Source organism: Emydura macquarii, unplaced genomic scaffold (genome assembly GCF_026122565.2).
Source record: "Emydura macquarii macquarii isolate MOO-44397 ecotype Brisbane River unplaced genomic scaffold, CSIRO-AGI_Emac_v2 contig_1146, whole genome shotgun sequence".
Taxonomy (NCBI): Eukaryota; Metazoa; Chordata; order Testudines; family Chelidae; genus Emydura; species Emydura macquarii.
Genome location: NW_027131283.1, coordinates 9,322,566 through 9,347,587, shown reverse-complemented (window position 1 = coordinate 9,347,587; position 25,022 = coordinate 9,322,566). Strand labels below are relative to the sequence as shown.

Here is a 25,022-nt window from a genome sequence, read left to right as displayed (position 1 = left end):
TTCAGGGGAGTTTTATTACTTTTTAAAATAATCTTTCTTTCCGCCTCTCCACCATACCCAACAGTTAATACATCCAATCCCTGGCTGGCAAGTGAATATTGTTGAGTTTTCTTTCTTCAGTCTCTCTTAAGAGACCAAAAGCAGCTAATAGGACTACTCGTCCATAATCAAGTAAAGAGATTCAGCATCACAAGTGAGCTATTTCTATGCATTTGTCTTTTTAAGCAAATAACAGATCTCTGGGTTTTGGGGATGTGGAGGTTTATGATTAACTCTGTTTACCATAAATATTGGTATATAATTTACAAATTAAAAAAGAGTAATTGACCCACACATAAGCACTGTAGGCTTTTGCACAGGCATGTAACCCTGTTCCGGGAGTACAGCTGCTACATAAAAGGACAGGAGCAAGGCACCACAGCATCTGATGATGCCAGCACTGCCTGACGAGTCCAGGACACAGGCAGAAATTGCAGGCAAATCAGCAAGCCCTTTAGGTGCATCCAACACTCAGGTGGAAGAAGATTTGTCATTTCGGAGAGATGCCAATCCACCTGAACTACAATATTTACACTAATCCCTCAGGCTGGGGAAGAGGAAAAGGTCTTATACATATCCTTACATTGGTTATGCTCACTGAAAAATTCCTTTACATTTAGGCCAAATTTCCTATTCCTCTGTTTATACACACGCATACGTGGTATCTCTTTCAGCTAATCAGAAAGCCAACACTAGAGTCTTTCAGATCCATGCTGGAAATGTTCAAGGGGCACCTCTGCATCCATTGGGGGGAGAGGGGTTTTCACAACAGACCCACTGAAGACATTGTTGGAGGCAGGCCAGGGAAAGGGCCACAGGATCCACAATTACACAGCCCCACACACATCGCACCGCACACAGGTGGTGCAGAGGGGCTCTTTGCCACAAGGGTAAATGAGGGGCCACAATGAAGCCTGAGCCAAACGAGTCAAGGTTCGTTTCTATTGTGATTTCCCCACTCACAGCCCCCGTGCACTTCATACTCGTATTTATATCATTTTAGAGTTTTTTGTTATTAGCATTAGTATTTATTTTACTGATAATCTTATTTTATTGCTAAAATTAATATTTAAAATGTGTTGCCATACGAGACTGATTTCTTTTCTATAAAATTATGTTATATGTATCAATGTTCGATTTCAATAAACATACTTCTCCAAAACTAAAATCCTATATAGCTGTAGGCCAATCATGGTCACACATTAAAGGGTTTACAGGAAAATCAGCATATAAACTGTACAAAAGCACATCTAATTTCTTCACAACTCCTTTGACTTTAACATAGAATCTCTCTATGGCATGTCCAGAACTGTGCTGTTGTTTCAGGAATTATTACTTTCTGGAATAACGATATAGTATAGCTGGGGCATGCTGTAGATAGATATTGGCGTGCGTAGCCAAATACCATACAAACAATACTCCGTGGTTGTCAGTTAGCTCTTGTTCGGAAGAACATCAATCTTCATAGTTATGTTTCTATCTTCTCTATAGACCTGATCCAAACCCTAAAATACACCTTTTTTCATAAAGCCTTAGAATCAATCATTCTTGGTCATCTTATCTTCTCCATCTGCACCTCACATTTACCATGAGAATCTGCAAGTTTCTCAGCCTTCAGCACATGCCATCTGAATGAAAGGGCAGTGCTAGAGAGGGGAAAAAGGAATGGATGTTGTCATTTTAATAAGGCGGGGACAAGAAAGAAAGATTAAAGGAGAAGGAGGTAAAACCCTACCTGAGTTCAACAGAGCATGTGTGGTCTATTCTGATGGGGTTATGTAATGTTCTCTGAGGAAACCTGATTGTTGCAATACTTCCCTCTCTGAATATTAGCCAAACCTGATCTTAAAATTCATATATGTAGAAAACATTTTATTTTGATTTTTTTCATTGCAGAAATGCCATGAAGGATTTTATCAAACCGCTTCAGGGGATTGTTCGCCTTGTAAATGTAATGGCAATGCAAACAAGTGCCTTGATGGATCTGGAATCTGTGTGGTAAGTCATGGGTGCCAACCCCACTCTCTCTTCTGGTCCCCCATTTCATGGATGCCTTCTATTTCAACATAAACCTGAATTATAGTTTGACTGATAAGATAAAACCTTAGCAGAGTCTCCTCTCTTGATCTTGGATGAGTCACCACCTGGTTTTAAGGAAAACCCAAGCTACTCCAAGTTGTCGTATTAATAAGTCAAAAGCTGAGACTCTTCTATCTCTAATACTCCTGAATTCCAGTACACCAGCATAGAGTTATACTGCATTACCAGAGGTGCTTTCTTCTGAATTACATTTAAAAGGTCATGATCGTTTGTCATCATTAAAGACCTCCAGGTGCTAGGATTGTTAACCACAATGTCCTGACCAAATTTCACTGTAGGTACCTACATTCTGCCAAACCAAATTATCTCTGTAGTTTCCAAACACAAAGTATTCTGCGCTTCCTGCCCGAAACTGATGTGAAGCATTTGGGTGAGCCATTAAACAGTTGTCACATTTCATCCCAAAGATGAAGTGACTCCTAGAGAAAGAATTTTAATCAGTTTACCAATACAGAAAGGGCTTTGGGATCCATCTTGAGAAAAGCATATAAACATAAGCTTATTTCACTTTCACTTTCACTGTACTGTGTTGTATATCATACAAACAGCTTATGATTGTAAGTGGCCTCTGAGTGTGTATGTACATGTGTTATCTCTAGCAAGTCTACCTCACAATTCACAGAAGCTAGCTTCCTGCTGCTGACTAATGATGACAGGAGCTTGAAACAATGGAAAGAACGTGTTTGAATTCCAGTGTAACATTATAGTCTGCCATATGCTCTGTCTCACTGGTTATTGGCTTATATGGAATACTGGGGTTAGTATTAGTAGAATATCACTTCAGGCTTGGAAACAAAAGCCAAAGCAGTCCAACCACCATCATACTAATAGACAATCAAAGCAGTACAAACTATAGGAAGTTAAAACAGTAAAATTACCAAATACGAACAGAAGGGGAGGAAGATTTTATACGGTATTGTATCTAAACCATTTGGCAATATCTACTAGTTAGTGTAGGGATGTGTGAGTCAGGATTTCTGGATTTTATTTCTGGCTCTGCCACTGACTTATGTGCTACTTCTGGTAAATCACTTAACCCCTGTGTGCCTCAACTTGTCTATCTGTAAAAATGAGAGAATAGTACCAACCTACTTTTCAGGGGTGTGGTGGGTCTTAATTTATATTTGGAAAGTGCTTTGAGGTCCACCAATAAAAGATGCCTTCATATATAACTGCAACTTATGTCGAGTTTGCAGGTTTTACAGTTATATACCCTGACATTCAGGAGGACATGTTTCTTAAGCTAGAGGGAAGAAGATCTTTACACCATGTTCAGTACCTAGGTAGGATAATTTATTCTGTCTTTGGCCTCAGTTGTATGCTCAGGATTGGATTGACTCACCAGCACTGTTTCTACTTAACATGGATTGTTTTAGTATTTTAATAGGAATTAAATGAAAAATATCTTTGATATTGCCAGACATCTCCATGCATAGGTACTCACTCCCTCCATGCACGTGACTTTTAATCACTGGAATTAAAAGAAGATGGAAATTATGATGAAAACCTTGAAAATAAGAAGGAGATCTTGGCATTTGTCTGCTCCTGGTGACTCTATCAGAGAGCATCCTGAATGTAACAGATTTTGGGGAGGAAGGTAAGTATATAGTCAACTAGCAAACAATACAAAAGCCTGGAGGTATTAAAGGGGTTTATCACTTGCTATTCTTTATGAAAAGCATGGCAGATGTAGAAGGTAAAAAAGAAACAGATAAAGTGGTTGATGTGCTGCAGAGAGTAATATGGGAACATGTAGACCACATGTGTTGTTCAGTGAATGGGACAACTAGACTCACTGAACTTCTAGAGAAAAATACTAAGAGCTAAGGCCCGAAGGATTCCACAAATCTTTCAATCCAGCAAGCAGATCCAGGAGGAGTCCAGGGAAGTTTAGGCAAAAAAAAGAGGAGCAAATGGGAGAGAAAAGGGAATTGATGAAAAGAGGAGAATGAAAGAATTTGTGGGAGAACATGGGGTCAAGGCGAGATAGGGGCTATAGGAATACTGACACTAGTGAGGCTGTGGAGGTTTGAAGGAGAGAGTTAAGGTAGTCTGTTAGACTTGGTGGAGTGGTAGAAGAAAGGGAGGAGGGAAGAGAGTGACAGGGTTGAGGAGAAGGAGAGCAGTGACAGTGTTTCAAGAAGAAGGAGAGAATGAATGGATTTGGGGTCAGAGAGGAAGCAACAATGAGGGGAAAAAACAGAAGAAGCTAATGGGAAACAAGGAAATTTGGAGATGAACAGCCCCAATTCCCATTAAATAATAGACAAGGCCCTAAAAGCACCTGCTAATGACAGCTTCTGGCAAACTTGGAGTAGCACAGGAGGGAATCAGGCCAAAGACTATACTGGAAAAGGGAATTTACACTTCTGGGAGCCTCCTGGTGGCAGGGCATTATGATATTGGTATTGTGGATATAAGTTTTTGTTCCTCACAAGTTGGTAGGCAGATTACTCCATGGCAATCAGGTTAGTAAGCATCAGACCAGGTAGTAAGAGTTTGAAGAACCAGGGCCCTCTGCATCCAAATAGCTTAGTGTAAAAATTGTCTGAAAGGAACTGATAGAAGAAGAGATTCTGTGTATATAACTGGGCCTGTATTCTTGTTCTTGTTCTCCCATTTATAACCAGGTAAAGGAGCCACTGTTCCAGGTGGCTTCCTGCATCCAAGAAGTGATAAAAGGAGAGTGGTTTTATGTTTTATTGTTTATGGATTCTAATTGTATTACAGTACAATCAAAATGAGTCACTGATGTGACGAAGTTTACTCAGATGCATGTCTGAAATATAACTAAAATTCAGCAAAGTAGTAAAAAGTTTTTACATTTTTCAAGTCAACTCCCAAAAAGAAGTCTTCAGATAATTGCAGAAAAGTATACATTTTTGTTTTACTGTGTTAAAAATGGTAAAAGAACCTAGAAATGATCTTGTCGTGTTGCTATATGTGTTACTACATCATCTCAGAACATAATTGTTTGTCTTCTAGTTGAGATAATAAGTAGTGTATAAAAGCTGAATAAATGGTCTGGGCTATTGTGAAAATGGAAAAAAAAAAAAAAGGTTGCACAGAAAGGGATGAATTATAAGGACCAGGTTCAATGAAAATGCTTTAGGAGTTCCATATTGTGCAAATCCGAAAAATCAATTTGTTGATTGTGGCCACCAGTGCATAGAAACCAAATGGAATTTGCATTGATTTCAGCTCTGAATCTGAAATCAACTAAAATTAAAACCTTACTAATGATGCCCCACAATACAGTGTTCATATTTTTAATTTCTACAAATATCACAATGTCATTTTAAGGTTCTATTTTTAATTCTCCTTTCAACCTTATTTATAGAGAATAAATCAATCCTGTGGCATTTCTAAAAGCTAAACTGAATGTACACAGTCAATAAATCAGCAATCTCATTAGGTATCCAAGGACAGGGAATAATTGCTTTTAGAACATTCCTTTTATACATGTTACTGTAAAATTGGTGCATAGATCAATCATTTAATCCTTTAATTAAAACTGGACAGTTGCTCAATGTATTTCTAATATAGAAATGCACCCAATTAGAAGAAAAGAAAGCAGTCAGCATAGTCTAAACTGCATTTATGATATATGGCAGTATAGATATCACAATAATGCCTCATCTCAAAGAAGTCATTTATCACCTGTCTCACACACATTGGTAATGCATCTACATAGTACCAGAGAGAGAGACATACACACACTCTCAGTGCTGACTTTAGGATTTTGCCCTAAACAAATGACAAGGGCTTCTTGTATGTCACTTCCTTGATTGTGATTGAGAGAGGAGACCAGCTTTCTGCAGTACTTTGTACCTTTCAGTTTTGACTATATGTACATATCAGTTGCTACATGTATGGATTTATAGTAGCTGACAGTGGTGGGACAGGGTGCAGCTGCAGACAGGGTGAAACTTATTTCATCAGAATAAAGCTCAAGGAATTGAGCTTTATTGCAGATTAATTACATGGCATTTGGGGGAGTGAATCTCCTTCACCACCATCCCTCAACCTAGAGCTGACCTAATCTTAAGAAACTCCTCCAGAGACCGGACTTTGCAAAAGCAGATAGTAAAATGAAAGGATCCTATCCATTCTTCAAATTACTTTACATTTGATCCTGAATTTATGATGGTTATGGATGGTCATCTGCTCTGAAATTTTCTGAGTAGCAAATATATCAGAAGCAGTCAACCTGCAGTTTGTCAGAAGCAATTTGCTCTTGGCTTAGTATGTGAGTGGACTTCGGGAGGAGACTCATAGCTCCTGTTCAACAGAATAGGCCTCTCCCATAAGGCTGAAACACAGTAGTGCAAACATTTGAAAGAGGAGGCCAGCCAATGCTGCCTGTAGCGCAGTTTGACATTGACTTCAGCAGAATAGAGCCGAGGTGGGAGAATTAAGAAGTGGAGGAGGGCTGTGTGGAGCAAAGGTATTTTTGGAGTGAGTTGGCAGTGACCTTTCTGAGGATACTTTTAATAATGGAGAGTAAACATTAGTCTAGGGTTCGCATCTTACACCCAGAACATAGGCTACATGGAGCAGAGTCTGGAGATAAAGTTTGATGGGGGTGGGGTTGCTTTGTTGTTAGAAATATTACAACACTTTGTTTTTTTCTAGGTGCTGTACATTTGATCCACATGCATTTGAGGTGTCTAGTGAATAGGTCAGAAAGCACTTGGAGGAACTAGGAAGACAAAAGGATCGTGGCAGGAGAGGCTAGAGTTACTGGAATCCATTCGTCCCTCTCATGGATTCTTTAACAGTAAAGCACGTTGTCGTTAGAATGATTTGTATTTTTAAGTGTTTGGGTTCACAGCTGACTGGAAAGATTGGAAGGGATTTGGCAGCTCTGCCTTTGAGGATAATACATTCCACATGATAGCCAAGGCAGATTTGGAGAGTAGCCAATAGATCTCCATCCATCCATCAAGTAATAAAGGAAAGCAACAGAGAGTTGGCACAGTTCTGCAGCTTAATAGATACTTCTGGCTTGAAGAATAACCTTGCAGCTTACAAATGGTCTTTTTCCTTCTGCACAGATGGATTTCATCTGTCCAACAATGAGAGAGACAAAGGTAATACATATCTGTGAGAGGCCTCAGAGGACTGCCTATGGCTCTTTTGATTGCCGGGGTAAACCAGTCAGACATGGTCCTTCATCTGATGTGGGATGAAGGATCATCACAAACTCATATCTTTGTGTGGGTCACATTTTTCCCCTTATACAAAGGCACAGGAGTGCAGCTCTCAGACATGTGGGCCATAGAGAGTTTGCTCTTCACTGTGAAGGAGTAATAACATATTTATGGCTGGCCACAGCAATGCTTCCTATTAATTAAGTATCACAATTTTGAAGCCACTCTCATGACATTTTGGGCCTGATCCCTGATTTTTGAATGCTTGGAGTTGGCTATACTCCCTATCTCTATTGTAGGTGGACACAATCACATCAAAATCTTGGGGAAGTTTGGATCTGACTCCAAACATTGTAGCTCAAGCCCATCTCTATGGTTTAATCAGTAAATCTAAAGAATATACAGACATGCATAGCCCTTGCCTCCCTGCAGCCAGGTTATTTATTTGTTTACATGCCATTTATCTGTGTTCATAATTGCTACCAGACTGTATTAGCAAGAAAAATTATTCCTATTACAACATTTGTAAATGTTCTTTTAAATTGAGATATCATCTGAATTCCTTGTGGCTTGATGCAACTTCCAAATTTTATTGACAACATACACTTGGTCCGACTGAAATCAGTGAATTTTCTAACATAGGAAAATACACAGGCCACATTGTCATCTGCCTGGCTGTTGATAATGTAATGGTGCATGAATTATTAGAAATGGTAAAGGGTGTCTTCATTTAGAAGCCTTTTGAACCATGGCTTCTATTATATTTTTTCCCTGAAGCTTTAAGGGACACTGCTGGGTTGGCTTTGGTTTTGTAAAAGCAAAAGACTGTATTAACATGCCTAAACGCAAAAAATTTGGCTTAGAATTTTAACTTGCGGTATTTTAAAAAAAATTAAAAACCAATGTTTTACCAAACTTAATTGCAGTGCATTTGCCTGTGTAACTGTTCAGCTTTTGTATTCCATGAACTGCACCTATAAATCTCTAAGGTTTCTGTCTGCAGAGACAGGCAGCAATTTTGCTTTCAGTTTCATGCATGCTGTCCAGAAGAGAGACATGGTGCGCCTTGTCTCATGGAAAATTTACTTTTCTCTTTCTCGTTTTTCGTTTGTTTTCTTAACCAAAACTGAAAACCATTTTCTCCTTCTGTATGAAAAAAATTAAACACCAACATTAATAGACATGTTTCAATGTTTTTTTTAAAGTTCATTTGAAAGAGAATTTAGGATTGGAGGGATTGTAACCAAATACCCCCTGTAGAATTTGTGACCCAACCAGTGCTGGGATACAGATCTGGATGCATGCAAAGATGTGTGTATATGCACTGAGACCAGGAGTGCTCCTCTCCTCTATGCTTAAAGTGCAGCACTACTGTGAAGAGTGACTTTATAAAAGTGCCATTATGGAGCTCCATGTTTATCAGCTCTCACCATTATTTCTCTGTCCAGTGTGCTCAGTTTTCAAGAGAAAATATGTATTTTCTAACTGTAAACTCATCTTGGGCTGTGAAAGTCAGTTATGATCCCCAGAGTCATCTTTACCTTCAATGGTTTCACAGATTTAACTTAGTCAACAATTCTGTCTTGCCCAAAGACTCTTTTTTTGCCTTTAAAGTAAAAAATGTGACCCTGAATACAAAAAGGGTTCAGATCTGTTGAACAAGGTAATGCCATTTTTACATAGTCACTTTTCAGAGTAGAATCACACTTCAAATGTCTCAAGCACTCAACTAATGGGTTTATTAGGGGAGAGTCTGCTAACAATTTCTCTTGCAGTAGAGGAGGAACACTGCAGATCTGAGTATTAACACTGAATTCCCTACTTTCTTTCTGTGCTCGTCACTGTAGCATCTGAGAACCTGAAAAACATCGATGAATTTATCCTTACAATACCCATATGATATATGGAGAATTGAGACAGAGAGCGACTAAGTATCTTGCTGAGAGTAAAACAGGCAAAGCTAAGAATTGAATTCAGACCATCTGAGTCCTACTCTGCTGCCTTAACCACAAGACCATTCTTCCTCTTTGATTGCAGAGTAGACTTTGACTTCACATTCTCTCTCCTCCAGTCAATCAAAAACTTTTCTTTGGTGAATATTGCTGAATTCCACCATTTCTTTAAATTGCACTAGCCTTCCAAGATCTTCCACATGAACCACATATTTCAGCTGTTTTCTCTTATATCCATTCCGCTTTCTCTGGTATGACCAAGCTTCCCTCCTCTTGCTCCATGCCATCCCTTATGCTCACAACAACCTTCCATTTAATGTACACCAAGCTCACTCCTAGTCTTCTATACAAATATCACTTCTGAAAAATCCTCCTATGCAGTTATTGAGAGTATCCCACTCTACAATGCTAAATGCACTACACTGCACTTTTTGGTATCCACATGTGTATAAGATCTTCAGGGAATGTGGAATTTTGGACAGGAAGGAGTTCTGTTGATTTGTTTATTTGTTTTGGCAGGGTTGTTTGTTTTTTGCTTAGCATATTTTACCTGTTGTAAAGCTCCATGGTGGAATTATAGCTCAACACAAATAAATAATGATAATTGCTCTAGGAATAATTGGGCTGCATATCACTAATTGTGGCCAAAATGTGTGCAATGATTATCTCAGACCATGTCCCAGGATTCACACAGAATCTACAATTATCTGGATTGCTCTGATCCGAACCTGCATCCGTCTGAGAATTGACTGGAAAAATGGTCAGCCAAATATGTGGTATATTTGTAACTTTACACAAGTGGGTGGCCTCTCTGTGGTGTATAAACAATAGCTATCAGAGGAGGCTGGTAGCACCTATCAGTGACCTCAGAATCAGTTTACGACAACAAGTAAAAGTTCACTGGACTGTATCTGACCTAAAGCATGGCTGAAAACGTCTAATTTGAGGTACTGCTAGTATTTTTTTCATTAGACATTTTCTCTCCTTTCATTCCTCTTTTCAAAGTCTCCTAGACAAAGAGTGTGGTAAGGTATGAGTTCAAGGTGAACTTTCAAATCTACAGCATTGGGTGGGTTCAAAATCAGACAGAATAAGCTCATCCACACTGAATTTGGTGTTTCTGAAGTTGTTCTGAAGTGTTGATTGCTTTGGCTCAATCCAAATATACTGCTGGCAGGCAGTACGCAAGATTCCTCTTGCAGCTCTGCTAATGCACCTGAAACCTGACCTGCAACTTCCCTCTTATTCCAGAGATTTCCCGTCACTAACTGCACAGTACTTTTTGTGATGTGATTGAATGTCTACTGGAGAATATGCTGAGGAACCAAGATCATTTCCTTTAACACATGCCAATTTTGAACATTGTTCTCTAGAGAAACAAAGCTAGTACACTAACTCACTACACAAAGTAGTTTTTTTCCATACGGTATATATCATGGAGCTGATTCCTCGCTGCCTTGCACCTTGTCTTCTCATTTACATCTGAACAAAATCAGTGCAAAGTAGATGTATAGCTCTACCAATGGTGTACGCAGAATTCTGATCTGGGAGCACACCCACATTTAAAAAATCATTAGGTATAAAGCAGTAGACAATTGCACCCATCTTCTTTAGGGTATCCCTTTTAAAATAACTCAACTGTACAGCATGTTTCTCTGAAAAAAAATATTCTGATGATAACTTCTGGGTACCATTCTGAAATGGAAGTACTGTCTTGTAGTTAAAGCATAGGACTCAGAGCCTGGACTCATTCATTCTATTGTTGGCCCTGTGGAATTCACTGCCTTGCTATGTGGTCATAGGAAATTCACTTAACCTTTCTGTGCCTCAATTTTCCCATCTGTAAACTTAGTGCTATAATAATACTCACTCTGGCTCACAAGGGTGTGGAAGGGCTTAATTAAAATTGTCTGTAGAGTGCTTTGAGATCTTTTGATAAATGTGTTGTACAAATGCATAGTATTATAATTATAATAAAATATTTTGGAGTAAATCCTCAGCTTGTGTAAGTTGTAGTATTGACTTCAACTGATCCATGATAATGTATACGAGATGGGGTTTAGTGTATAGTTGTGTATTGTGCATGGTGAGATTACTTCTTAGAAGTGTTGAACAATGGAGAAGGTGCACTTTTTAAGAATGTGAGTGAATTTTTGCCCCCATTACTTTGTATTTCATAGAAATGCTACCAGAAAAATAACTTGGAGGTTCATTAACTTTTTTTTTTCATTTCTTGGAAAGAAAGACTATGGCAGTCTCCTAATTATTGCTTCGTCTGTTTTGTGCAACTTTAAGGAGCAATGTGTAGTGATCAATCCGAAAATGTAAATAACTGTTAACATTCAGACATATTTCATTTCAGGGGAAAATTCAAAAACACCAATCTATTAATCACTGATAACCTGCAATTTTCCCTGATACTCACTTTCAGTCATCAAGTGCAAGAAATAACCCCTTTCTGTCTCACCAAGCAGGCATCTGTACTGGAATCTATTGGTAATTATAGATATTACACTATATATACACATCAGTGGGCAATTTTTACTTTGTTTTTACTTTGTTTTGGTGCCAGGCCAGTTTGACATTCTTTCTAGTGCCTTCAGCTCAGACAGACCTGTGACAGCCCATGACATGTGAATTCTAGCAACATCTCTGACGATATATAATGCAGAGCTCAAGGAGCCTGCCCACGTAAATGCGTATAGTGATAGCTTTATCCTGTATGCCACTTTGACAACAGTCCCTGGCAATCCAGTGTAATTGTTCCAAATGTCTTCATTTGTAATATACTATCACTTACATTTCTGTTTAATCCCTCAGTATCTTGAAGGGTTCAGGTCTGGCACCAGTCCTTGTTCTGCTTGGCGGAGTACTTGCCAAAGACATTTCTGTGAGGCCTTCCTTTAACATTTGTCACTCTTCTTTATTGAAGGGCTGCCAGAGAAACACAACCGGAGAGCACTGTGAAAAATGTCTGGATGGTTATATCGGGGATGTCGTCAGAGGAGTGCCCACATTCTGCCAGCCTTGCCCTTGCCCATTGCCATTAGTTGCCAAGTATGTAAAACAGACTCCGCTCTATTTTATTTGTGCTGATCCTTATACTGTCTGCTCTGAGTTCACCTTTCAGAGCCAGGCATAATAAATGTTATTAAACTGGGAGTGAGAGAAAGACCAATGCACCTTCAAGCATAGAAAACCAAGAACATTTTCTCTTGTTTACACTTATCACCAAATGAAAAGGACCAAAAGGAAAATAACATCTAGAGTAACAGAGTTTCAAGCATGCAGGGATCACCAAATCATCTAGTCTGACCTTCTGTATAACACAGGCCACCAATACTAAACCCAGCAACTGGAATTTTATTTAAATGGTGTGGAAGCATTTTTTTTTTAAATCCCATTGATTCCTGCATATACAGATGGGAGAAAATATTTGAACAACTTTGGGCTGTTTCTCTGTTAAGTGAGAGAGGAAGTTCAGCTGAACAGTGACTTTTAATGAGCTCAAAGGCAAAATCATACCTCTTTATATATAAAATTCTCCATGACATTTGGAAAGCAGAAATGGATCAGGAAAAGCCCTAGCATGACACAGATCCAAGCAAATGGTAGATTGGCCTGGTTAATGAAAGCACAGCATCTGATATTTAAATTAATGCATCCAACTTCAGTAACAGTGCAAGTGGCAGACAGTAACTGTAATTTCACCTAATGCATAGCCTGCTTGTGGATATGAATTTCTGAAGCCTGACAGAAAATAGAGGTCCAGGCCGCAAGAGGACATTTATAGCGGTCATTATTCCTGTGGTTTCAGAGATACCAATTAACCAGAAGATGTGGCTTTCTGGCAGAGAGCTTTAATAGCACATCAGCGACATAGCAAAAGAAATCAGCATTCCATTACTTATCACCGTATTCTATCTGAATGGATATCTATGAAAATCCTATTACACTGAAAGGATGATATAGCTCTAAATATTTCACTGTAGGTCAAAGACATTCTTTTTAGTGAGCCAGCAACTTTCTCTTTGTTTCCCATTCCACTTTCAATCAGCAGGCTTTTCTCCTTTTCTCCACTGAATTTCTTTCCCTTCATTTCATGGTACTTCTTACAGTTGCTATAATACTGCTCTTTAGCACAGCCTCAAATTTGTGTTTTGTTCAGCTGCTCAGAGGCACGGGTTCAAAATCACAGCTGGGGCAAAGCTCACTGTCCCACCAAAAACTTCCTGACTTTCGTAAGAGTTATATGCACAGGAGGACTGCAAGATGGAGAATAGCTATGACTACATCCCTGACTGAATTAGCAAGAATACCCAGGAGAGAGAGAGGAGAAAGAATGTCCAATTTTCTTCACAATGGTCTGAGCACCTGCTTTTACTATATTTATGCAAGGCCAGCCAGGTGAATGAGTTCACAAGGAAGTGTATTATTTATTCATGTTTTAGTAGCTGAGACAATAGCAAGAACACATAAGTAGAAACAGAACAGTCAGACAGCTCCTTTGTTCAATAAACAAAATTGATTTTTTTTCTATATGGCTGTTTGCCACACAACAGCCATTTCAGCTTGCAGAGCACAGTTCCCTTAAATAACATCCAGATTTTTGAGGGACACGATAGTAACTAAATTTTTACCAAAACATCCTTATCCATGTGCATATGTTTTATCAGTGGCACAATAAAAGAGAGATGTATTGCTGGGAGAACATGTAAACATAGGGCTGGCCACTAGCTGATGTAAATCAGTGCAATTCCATTGGCTTCACCAAAGCTACACTGATCTACAGCTGGGGTCTGGCCCAATCTTCTCCTCTTTACTAGGGAGTCCCTTATTTCAAACTTAAATTTATCTCCATTCCATACCAATTTGGTGCTCTACTTTCATTGTTGTAAATTATGGCTTGGTCTACACTTACCTCGGCGATTTGGTGGCAGTCGACGGGAGTTACGCAAAGTACGCAAAGAACTTGCGTAACTCCCGTCAACATTTGTGTTTCTCTTCTGCACGCCGTCTTCACTGCACTGCTATGCCACTTGAGGAGGTGGTTTTAGTACGTCAACTTCTGGATTGACTAAGCAGGTCTTCACTGACCGCTCAGATGATCCAGATAAGTCGATCTGATGGCGGTGACTTTGCCGCCATCAGTGTAGACATAGCCTATATTTACCTCAGAAATACAGAAACAGGAAACAGAGGTTATCAGAAATATTATCTATGCAAAAGGGATTAATCTTGGCATCTAAGGCGCTTGTCTACATGGCGAGTTGCTGCACAGCAAGCCAGGTGTGAATTTACAGTGCACTAGCTTGTCCCACAGTAACACCCACCTAGACACTGCTAAAGTGCAGTGGAAGTTCAAGAATGCAGCTTGGCATATTACACTTTCAAGCAACAGTATGCTAAGCCCTGCTCCAGAATGTTAACTGCATTGTAGCAGGATCCACGTAGCAAGTTACTACGTGACAAGCTAGAGTGCTGTAGATTCACACCATGACTTGTTGAGCAGTAACTCATTGTATAGACTAGCCCTATGCTGCTTCATAAGTAACTGTCTTGTGTCTTTAATTTGAGCTCTTTGCGTGAAACTCTGTCCCTATTAAAATCAATGACAAAGCTTCCATTGACTTCAATGGAGCCAGGGTTTCACCCTTTGTCTGTAAGTATCCTTCCATTTTGGTGCTGTCTTGCTAGTAAAGTTTATTACCTTAGTTGTGCAGAATTACTAATAACTGTAAGAGCTGGTCCTGCTTCCACTGAACTCAATGGGAGTTTTAGCGTTGACTTTAGTGGGAACGGGAGGAGCCAATGTACTATAATAATCTGCTTTTGTTTTTACCTGTGACATTATTTCCACACCATATGAGATAGGGACTCACTAATAAATTATACCAAATTAAATCTCAAGTTTTCTAAGTGCTCCCTAAACCCTAAATCTACTTCAAACCTAAACTACAAAATTAAAAAGTAGTTTTTTTTAGCATAACTGATTACAGTGTTACAAAAGTATTTAAATTGCTCTGAAACTTTACTCTCAGAATTGTTATGTTTATACCCTATTATCTTGACTTTTATTAGTAGGGCTGGCCAGCAAATAAGAATTCCTTTTCACAAAATGAGGTTTCACCATTTGTTTTCATTCCAATTGAATGAAATGGAGACCTTTCAAAAATTTTCACAAAGAAAATGAGAGAGAGCACCACCTCAGAATAACCAATAGCCCAGTGGTTTGGATGCTCATCTGGGCTATAGAAGACCCTTTCTCCAGATCAAGCAAAGTAAGGACTTAACTGCCCAGATAAGGGCCCTTATTACCAGACTATTTGGGCCTCTCTCTATCTCTGAAATTCCACCTTGGACCTGAGAAATTTTTTCCATTGAAACCAGTACGTTCCCATGAAAAATTTTGGGCTCAACAAATTGACATTTTCCAGTGAAAATTCCTGTCGAGCTCTAATTATTAGTGATTCTGTGTTGCCACTCAAATAAGCCATATGCTTACAAAATAAAGAGTGACTATACAGTTAGAAAAGGAATCTCTGTCAGTCTTACATCAAAATGTCTGTTTAAATGCTTTGTGTGTGTACTGGAATGTTATATCTAGCCTTTGGCTCCTGTTAGTTTTTATTGTGTCCAGATAATTGGCCGTTGTTCCCCTTTAAACTAGCATATTACATTTTTCCTAATTAGCTGTACACCTTTCTTTCAGCTGCAGCTTTATTGTTCATTGTACATTAGCTTCTCAAAAGGAATATATCTGAGCCTAAATTACCTTTTTTAGGGAGTGAAGAACAAGAACTTCCATTTTATAGACACTAACCTAAAATTGCTGTCTATCATAATGATGAAAATCTTATTGTCTTAGCATGGCAGTACCTCATTACCACTACTCCTCTCCTCTTTCAGACCACTAGAGTGAATGAAACCCAGAATTCAAAGTTTTAATATCATGATTCATTTTGCAACATGTTGGTGTTTAAATCCTGATTGCCTGCAATGGATAAGGACTGTTTATATATATGGCACCTAGTACACTGGGGCCCTGACCTCAAATGAGGCCTCTAGAAGCCACTAGTATGCAAGAAATATATTAGAGGCTTTAAAGAGAAAATATACAGAAGATATTGCTTGCTACTCCATTTTTCAACAGAAGTTTAATCCCTAAAAATAACATAACCAATGGATTCATAACACTCAGACAGACGGACCAGTTCTGCATCCAAATCTCTAAACTGACAGAATCATGAGATACACTGTTGTTCTTGGGATTAATTTGTGTGGCTTTACTTTTTTGTCTGGCCAGAGTATTTTTGTATCTGCTATCCTGGGAACTTTTGTAATAGTTCCTATTAAGTGAAATGTCATCTCTTTGGAAATATGGAATGGAGGCATCTCCAGACTCAAGCAGATGTTAGCTCATGGAATTTTAAACCTCAGGGAATTTTATGACCTTTAAAAAACACCCTAAAGAAATATAAAGACTCAGGAAGACTTTGGTCATACTTCATAACTTAAATCCACAAAGTAATAACTTCAAATGTTTTAAGGAATTAGCCTGTATACAGGAAGAGGAGAAACTGCCAAAGTATTATAATTTTCTTGGCATGTTCACATCAAAATGTTACAGAAGATAATTTGTGAATTTCATCAAGAGAATCTCATTTTAAAATCTGTCTGGTTGTATAAATGTCTCCAAACAAGGCAAACAGATCATTTACTTTACTCTGGGAAACATTAGCATAGAAGTACTGATGGAAACAGAAACAATGAAGGAACTATTTATACATTATTTATGTTGCTTGTTCCTGGAATAAAAATGGACATGGACCAGATTCTTTTCCCCTGTTCTGGCCCCTTTGTGCCTGAGATACACAAAGGAGATGGAATCTGGCTACAGATGCCAATCTGAGAATTTCACTGTGCCAGGGGAGCTCTCAGTTGACATAAAGCAGGCAGAGCCAACTCCTACACCAACCACTCACTAATCCAGGCATAGGGAGTGTGTTGGGAAAAGTACACATTGTAGTGCTCTACTTTGCTCTGCCAATTCTCAGATAGCATATAGTACTTTAGGGATAATAGCCAGCTGACATAAATTAGAATAAGGTTAGGCCAAGAACCAATGAGCCTGAAACATGGAGCTGTAATTGGTTCCCTGACAACCCTCCTTGCTCCCTGCTGAATGGATGTCAGCGCAGTAGAGAATCTGGCCCCATATTTTCTAAACTAAGAATGTTTTTTAAATTGTGTGCCTTTTTTTGTCTGTCACTGTATCTAAGACACATCATCATGATTCAATTGTGTAGGATTTGGTACTTTTCCTGCCTATACTAACCAAGTTGTGGTCATTTTTAGGGATCCACCCACATTTAAAAGGTTTTTGTTTCATATGTTGCAATGCAGCTATTTATTTATTTATTTATTTGTTTATTTTAAGAAACTGAAACTTGATTCTGAAAATTAAAGACTACCAGGGGTAATGGAAGCCATAATGTTAGAATAAAGTGCCATTAAAAATCCCAGCACAAAATCCCCACCACAAGCAGAACAACAAATTGGCACCCTTGCTGGCCGTCTCAGCAGAGGCCATCGGATTTGTAAACTGATCTGCCTTTTCTCTCCTGGAGGAGGTAGAGTAGATCCTTGACTGGTGCAAATCAGCATAACTCCTATTGATGTCAATGGAAATCCAGTTTACACCACCTGAAGATCTACTCTGATTCCTGCAAGACGGCTTTGAGACATTATGTTGGGATTGTGTAAGGAAACTCGCACTGTCTATACTCTACCTGTCCTATGGTTAGATATAAAATTTCAGTTCCCAAAGTACTTGATCCAACACATTTCAAAATCGACATGTTAGTTTAAATGTTCTGAAATAAAATAGAAGAAACAAGTTCACAGGAAAGATAACAATACCTGTATACTCTGAAAAGAACGCAAGTTCCTTATTTATAATATATGTTTAGAAGAATGCAAGTATGTCTGAGCTAGGCAGCAAGAAGGAAATCAGTATATTGTTATGATTTATATAGTGCCATAGGTATGCATGGTGCTTTATAGGTGAAAATCTAAAGACGAGGTGCTGAGTATCTCTTGCATGGTGTAGTGTGTCTTCAGTCATATAGATCTCAATGCGAGTTGAGGGCACTCAGCACCAAGCTGGATCAGCCCAGAGGTCATATAAATAACAAATGTTCACAAAATTCAGCACATATACCTAGGCTGTTGAGAAGTGTTGGCTACCCTGATTGATATTTTTTTATATGCAATTCTAGTTTTGCAGTCTCCTGTCACAGAAAAAGTGGGGTGGTGCGCTGTGTCTGTAAAGAAAACTATGCAGGACCCAACTGTGAAAGGTAAGCAGACTAGAAGTATGTATGACTCGTCAAGTTTACAAACATTCCAAAGCCCTTAAGAGAGGTTTCACATACTGGGGAGAATTTTACTATGCTGGACATTCATTGGATTACATTATGCTGTATGCCTAAGAGCATGATTCTGCACTGAAACCAATAGAAGTTTGCCACTGACTTTAACAAGTGCAGGACAAAGACCTGCATTTTTGTATTTTTTTGTCTAGTTATTGCATTTTATCTTCATGAAACCAGCATCTACAAAGAAACAGCATGTTAGTATGTTGGATACAACCAACAGCTGATTTAAAAATATCTATATGCCTCCTATAACCCCTTTCCTAAAAATAAATGGGAGGTCTAACAATGAATTTTTTCAGAACGAGACAGGAAATCATACTATTTGATCAAATTATTAACACGCAGATATATGTTTCTTATTTAAATTTTGAATGCATTTCAATAAAAAGTGAACTGAGCAACCTTGATTTTTTCAAATTGTCCATACATACCCAAACGATTTCTGCTACTACATGTCAAGAATTATAATGAATACAAACAAACAGAGCTATATAGTATAATACAATCACTAGTTTATCTTGTGAAGGACCAGTTTCTGATACCCTTATTCATGATGAATAATGATGTGTGACATTCCACTGAAGACAATGGAAACTCCTTTATGCTGCCACTGGCATACGGTCATTGATGATTTAAATTAAAGTTGCTCTAATTTACAATGAGGCTGAATAGCACAGGCTATGGAAGCCTCAGCTGGCTCCCCACCCCATCATTTGTACCCGTGAAGATCTCTGGTATTATAGAGAATTCAGTTCATTAACTTCAATGGGAGATTGTGTGCAACCAGTGCCTAGAAGATACTCTCACTGAGCACTAGCTAGTATTCCACACTGGTAATCTCAGTTGTCAGACTAGTAATTCAGTTGGCATGGAGAATGACTTGCTCTCTCTGTGTGTCCCATAGGGCAGTGTTTCCCAACTGGTGTGCTACGGCACACTGGTGTGCCATCAGGCCGGTGCAGGCGTGCCACGAAATCTTGTGAAAAACTGCTTGAAGCGTTCTGAATTGGCTCGTGAATATTCATGAGTTCATTTGGAGACTATATGATGGTGTTCCCCCAAATAATCAAAGGTATCAAGGTGTGCCACGGCAGAGAAAAGTTTGGCAACTACTGCCATAGGGGATCCTTCATGTTGAGGAGGGGATACATGTTCAGGGCAGTCTTGGGCTGTTTGGACTCCATCACTTGTAGAGACGTGGAAGACTGATAAAGGGCTGCTTATCTGGCACTTTTCAGATTTTTGACCCTACATTACCACAAGATCACATGTAAATATCAATTTAGGCCCATGTCATGCCTGCCCCTCACGTGGTGTACAGTGGGGGCAGAGCACAAATATTTCCACTCCCCACCTATGTGACCCATGTAACAGACAGACAGTTCCAGTCCCTGTTCTCTGAGGTGTGCAATTACTGATTTCTGCCTACTTTCCTGTTCCCTGGGGGCTGCCAAGCAGCTCAAAAGGGCTGGGGTGGAATCAGGCCTTGTTCCCATCCCTCTGTACAGGCCTAAGGAATGTGACTGGAACTGCAGGACATCCAGGGATGTAACAGCATGTGTACTCTTGCTGCACACTGGCAGGCAAGCTGCCTCACTTCCTCTGGCTTCTGTGTGAGAGCTTTTCTTGTTCTGCTCTGGCAGCTTGACACAGAACTGCCTGGTTTCTTGTACAGTTGCTAACATGGAGTGCTGGGAAACCCTGGAGGCTTTTGCTAGGATTTGTGAAAGATGACCTCTCAATCCCCATGCATAGAGTTGTGGGCAAGTGAAATCCTTTTGTTCATTGCTTTAAAAAATGAGGCGTTGATTCAGTAACAAATGAAATCCAGTTTTTGTTATGTTCTAATCATTAAAAGATTCTCTGTAGAAAACATGTCTTGGCATACATGGTGGACAGAGAGGATAGGTTCCATTGGCACTGCTAGCAGAGGGGAAGTTAATATCTTACCCGCCTATAATTACAAGAAATAAAAATGCCTAGAGGATAAAACAGAGATAGTTTGTTAACTTCATTATTTCAACAAAGAAATGTTGAAAAATCACATGGAAACAGAAACATTTTTATTTAGCAGTGAAGAGTCATTTATGGGACATGACAGAACTAGAGAAGGCCTTTTCTATGGTGCTTTTCTTGGGACATAAAATAAGGAGATGGAGAAGTGTGTTTCTGTCCAAGTTTCCTTGCTTTTCTCATTCAATGCCAACCACTCAAAGGAGTTGAGTGCAATCCAAGTCTATTTTAGTATGTGCCATGGGGAAGTGAAAGTGACACATGCATTTTCAACTCTGGAAGTTTCTATTGGTTTTAGACTGCTACTCCAGCTGATGAGCTATGACTAATAGAAGTGAGGCAGGTAGTCATAAAAAACAACAGTTACCTCCATGCTCACAAAGACATCTGTAGGAATGAGACAGCACTGCCTTACACATTTATGTAATATACAAAGCTGCACTTGAACTGAGAGAGAAGAAATTTCAGAGAAGAAAAAACTGAGCACCTCATCTTCATTAGAAGGAACGTCCTGTGGACCAGATGGCTCAGTGGCTTGGTAATGGCACACAGTCTTTTACCTTAAGGCCACTAATTCAAATCTATTTCAAGACCTGGTCTACACTTACCGGCAAATTTGGCAGAAGTCGACAGGAGATACACAAGCTACATAGAGTAGCTTACATATCTTACGTCAACTTCCTAAAGTCTGCTCTGCGTGCCATCTGCACTATGCTGCACAGATGGGAAATGTGTTCCCATCGATGCAGAGCTACTCTTTTTCCAGGGGTGAATTTATTAAATTGATTTCCTGATCAATTGAATGGGTCTTCGCCTCTGCTCAATTGATTCGGATAAATAGATTTGCCGCCAACAGTGTAGACATATCCCCAGGTTAGCAATGACCAAAAGTTATTTCCATCAGAGTAGTGTTCGATGGCCTATGTGAAATGATTTGGTAGTCACAGAACAGTTCCTAGCAGATGGGTGACCACATGAAAAACCTCTAACTAGATGATTTTTTTTTTAAAGGAAAAACGTGAAAATACAAAAAACTTCAACCAGCTCTATTGATGGTCAAAAATGGGGGGAAATTTTTTTCTGTTTATATTTCAAATTCAGACTTCAAAATGTTGAAATTTGAAAAATATTGACTAGTTCTACTAGCAAATATTGCTGAGGGTGTAAAAAGCCTTTAAAAACTTTCAACATGACTAGATAGATGCATTCCTATCTTTATCAATGGTATGTGCCATGGTGCTCCACTAGCGACATTGAACTGAGAGGGTAATGACATGGCAAAATTCCCTCAGGAAACTGTTACTGCCACTCTTTGATGTATAGAAGTGGAACAAGTCACATATTGTCCCTAACTCATGAAGCTGAACACATTTTATTTTCACTCCAAACTGGGGCCCGTGTGTATGAGAGATTGTGGGGCAAATTCTGTACTCACACCAATGTAAACTGGGATTATCTCCATGGAAAACAGTGGAGCTACACTAATGTTGACGATGGGAGATTCAGGCTGTATATGCTTATAACTGAATTCAGATCTCTGCTATGGTGGCACGTAACTATGGAGCATGGTTGTATTAGTTATCTCTCTGTTGCCAAAATGACAGACCATTTTTCTTATTATCAAATAATCCTGGTAGTTCATGCACCTGGACAAATGGACATGCACTTCACTGACAAAAACAATTAATTCAAGCAGTCAAATACTTTACAGTCAGTTTGAATGATATGGAAATACTTTAAATGTTATATAAGGTTTTATTATGGGAGTTTAGGACGTGAGCATATAGGGTGACCAGACGTCCCGATATTATTGGGACTATCCCAATATTAGGGACTTTGTCTTATATAAACAATTATACTCCATTTTCCCCTGAAAAAGAAGTGTTCGGATTTTTCACACTTGTTATCAGGTCACCCTATGAATATAGTTAAAACACTGATGAGGAAGCTCAAGGGAATCAGAACTACTTGCTTCTTTCACAAAAAAACAAATATTGAGAAAGGCCAAAACCAGAACCTCTCAAATCTCCCAAATTTTCAGCATTCAGATAAAATGAAACATAGATTTGATTAACCTCTAGTTTAGCTTTTATCAAAATCTGCCTGAGGTTTTGTAAAACTCCAGTTGCCCTATCACAGAGATTAGCAAACACCAAACCATTTTACCAAGATCCTTTTTGCTATGAATTTAGATAGATGAGATAAAATGGACTCTGAATCTGGACTTCCCCAGTTTGTTTTTGCAACATGAAAGCTGACCTCCTTTGCCAGTCTCCCATAAAACACAAGATAGTTTATGAAGTCTGAAGCTGCTAGTGAATAAAATAAATACCAGAATTGCTGAGTGATCCTCTGCCAAGGTGGTCTGTGATGCAGTCAAAAAGCATTGTGCATCAAACATTTTCACTGCTAAATAAACAGACATAAAAAATATGAACTGAAGCAATCAAGAACTAGAAATGTTCCGGATACAGAAGATGTTCCTCCACAGAGAATGAAACTATAAATCCCTAGATAGATTTAGATTGGATTACAAAACAACATCTGCCCTAATTTGAGTTTTGTTCACTAGCACTTGCAGAACGTTACCATTCATTCCTGGTGGCACGATAAGGACAGGAAAATGACACTGCATAGGGGAATGTCATTATTAATCATTTTGGGGCTTGGATTTCTTCTCAGGTGTGCTCCAGGTTACTATGGAAACCCTTTGCTGATTGGAAGCACTTGTAAAAAATGTGATTGCAGTGGAAACTCAGATCCTAACCTAATCTTTGAAGATTGTGATGACGTGACAGGCCAGTGCCGCAACTGCTTGCTCAATACCACAGGGTTCAACTGTGAACGATGTGCTCCTGGCCTTTATGGAGATGCCAGAATAGCTAAAAACTGCACAGGTATTGTACTGTATTGTACTTAGTAATATAGTCTAAAGGATAGTCTAGTACATCTATAATGTTCCACTCCTGTCCCTTTCCCCATTTCATCCACCAAAAAGATCAGCAATTCCATAATAATATTGGTCATTAAAATGTCATTATTAGGCTTCAGAGTTAAAAGTCCAGTGAGATTAATGAGTATCTAGGTAATTTACACCTATTGAATCTTTGATTCAAGCACTTTGTACACTTAGGAAGACAATTCTATATTGGTTACACTTTGATCGCATTTAGAAGGTTTTCTTTATTACCTTGAGGGCTAGAAAGTTAATATTTTTTTAATAATAGCTTAGATTTTGCAGAATCTGAATACACAGTGGCCACATTAATCTATTATGAAATGCTGGTGCTTGAGACCTCTGGTGTCACATATATAAACAGACATTCCCAAACAGCTTTCTACCGTACACATGTATACTCTGGAAATGCAGATTACTAGATATCGGTATACTAAAGCTTATGTCTCACTGTACTTTTTTGCAGTGTAGTACTGTCTTAGCTATTTTTATTTTGACCTGATTGGCTAGTCAAAATTCAGGGCCTTCTAAATTGTTGGGAGCTGAAATTTACAACTGATTCTGATATTTTCTTTGATGCAATCTTGTTTATATACAAGGAATGCACAATGGCCTGCTTCTTCCAATGCAGGAGGAACCAAAAGAAGAAAAGGAGTGGTTTCTTAGTGTACAGACTCAGCTGACCCAGAACTTCTTGCAAAGCTTCTCCAGGGTCACACTGTGATTACAGGCTGCAGTTTAGCTTTCTTGTTCTGCCTTCGAGTCTCGTACCACACAAGAATCCCAAGTCCAATATTGACCTTACATTTCTTCTCTGCTTGGCTGAGGCTGGGCATCTCCCAGAGGTGATCCTCTCAGTCCATTGGACAGTGGCCAACTAGATACTACACTAATTCTGAACAATGTCTGTAATACCAGCCAGTGCAAGAAGCAACATGGACAGTAGTCTTTGAATAGGCTATATTATGCAGCTAGTCATGCCCATGGCTAGCTTATGTAAACACGCATGTTGTTTTTACTTTTACTTTCATCTTCCCTTTCTCATTTCTGCCCATGTTTGTTAAACTCACCTGTTTTGTCTTGTTTTAAATTAGATTGTAAACTCTTTGGGTCAGGAATTATGCCTTTGTCTATGTCTATCCTGCCTCCTGCACAATGGGGCCACATAAAACTGATGCTATAGTCATTAAAGATCCAGTAGCAGTTTCTGTGAGAAGAGAATTCTCCTTAATGGCCTGGCTATGTTCCACCTCAGGTGCCTACCTAGATTTCCCCTACAACTTCAGACTGATAATTTATTCTTCACCTTCCACTATAAACATTATTGTGTAACTTTATTGGTTCAAGAGAAACTACAATATTTTCATAC

At 38.9% G+C, this 25,022-nt stretch overlaps 1 protein-coding gene across 2 annotated transcripts in view; it reads left to right on the top strand.

The window, feature by feature from the left end:
- The window catches only part of LAMA4 (laminin subunit alpha 4), a 128,976-nt gene that overhangs the window by 35,018 nt on the left and 68,936 nt on the right, over positions 1-25,022 (top strand). For both annotated transcript variants that reach the window (XM_067546617.1, XM_067546618.1), the window contains exons 2-5: positions 1,936-2,037; positions 12,177-12,301; positions 18,526-18,606; positions 23,380-23,594. In XM_067546617.1, the coding sequence (XP_067402718.1) occupies positions 1,936-2,037; positions 12,177-12,301; positions 18,526-18,606; positions 23,380-23,594 (523 nt within the window). The remainder of the gene's footprint in view (positions 1-1,935; positions 2,038-12,176; positions 12,302-18,525; positions 18,607-23,379; positions 23,595-25,022) is intronic.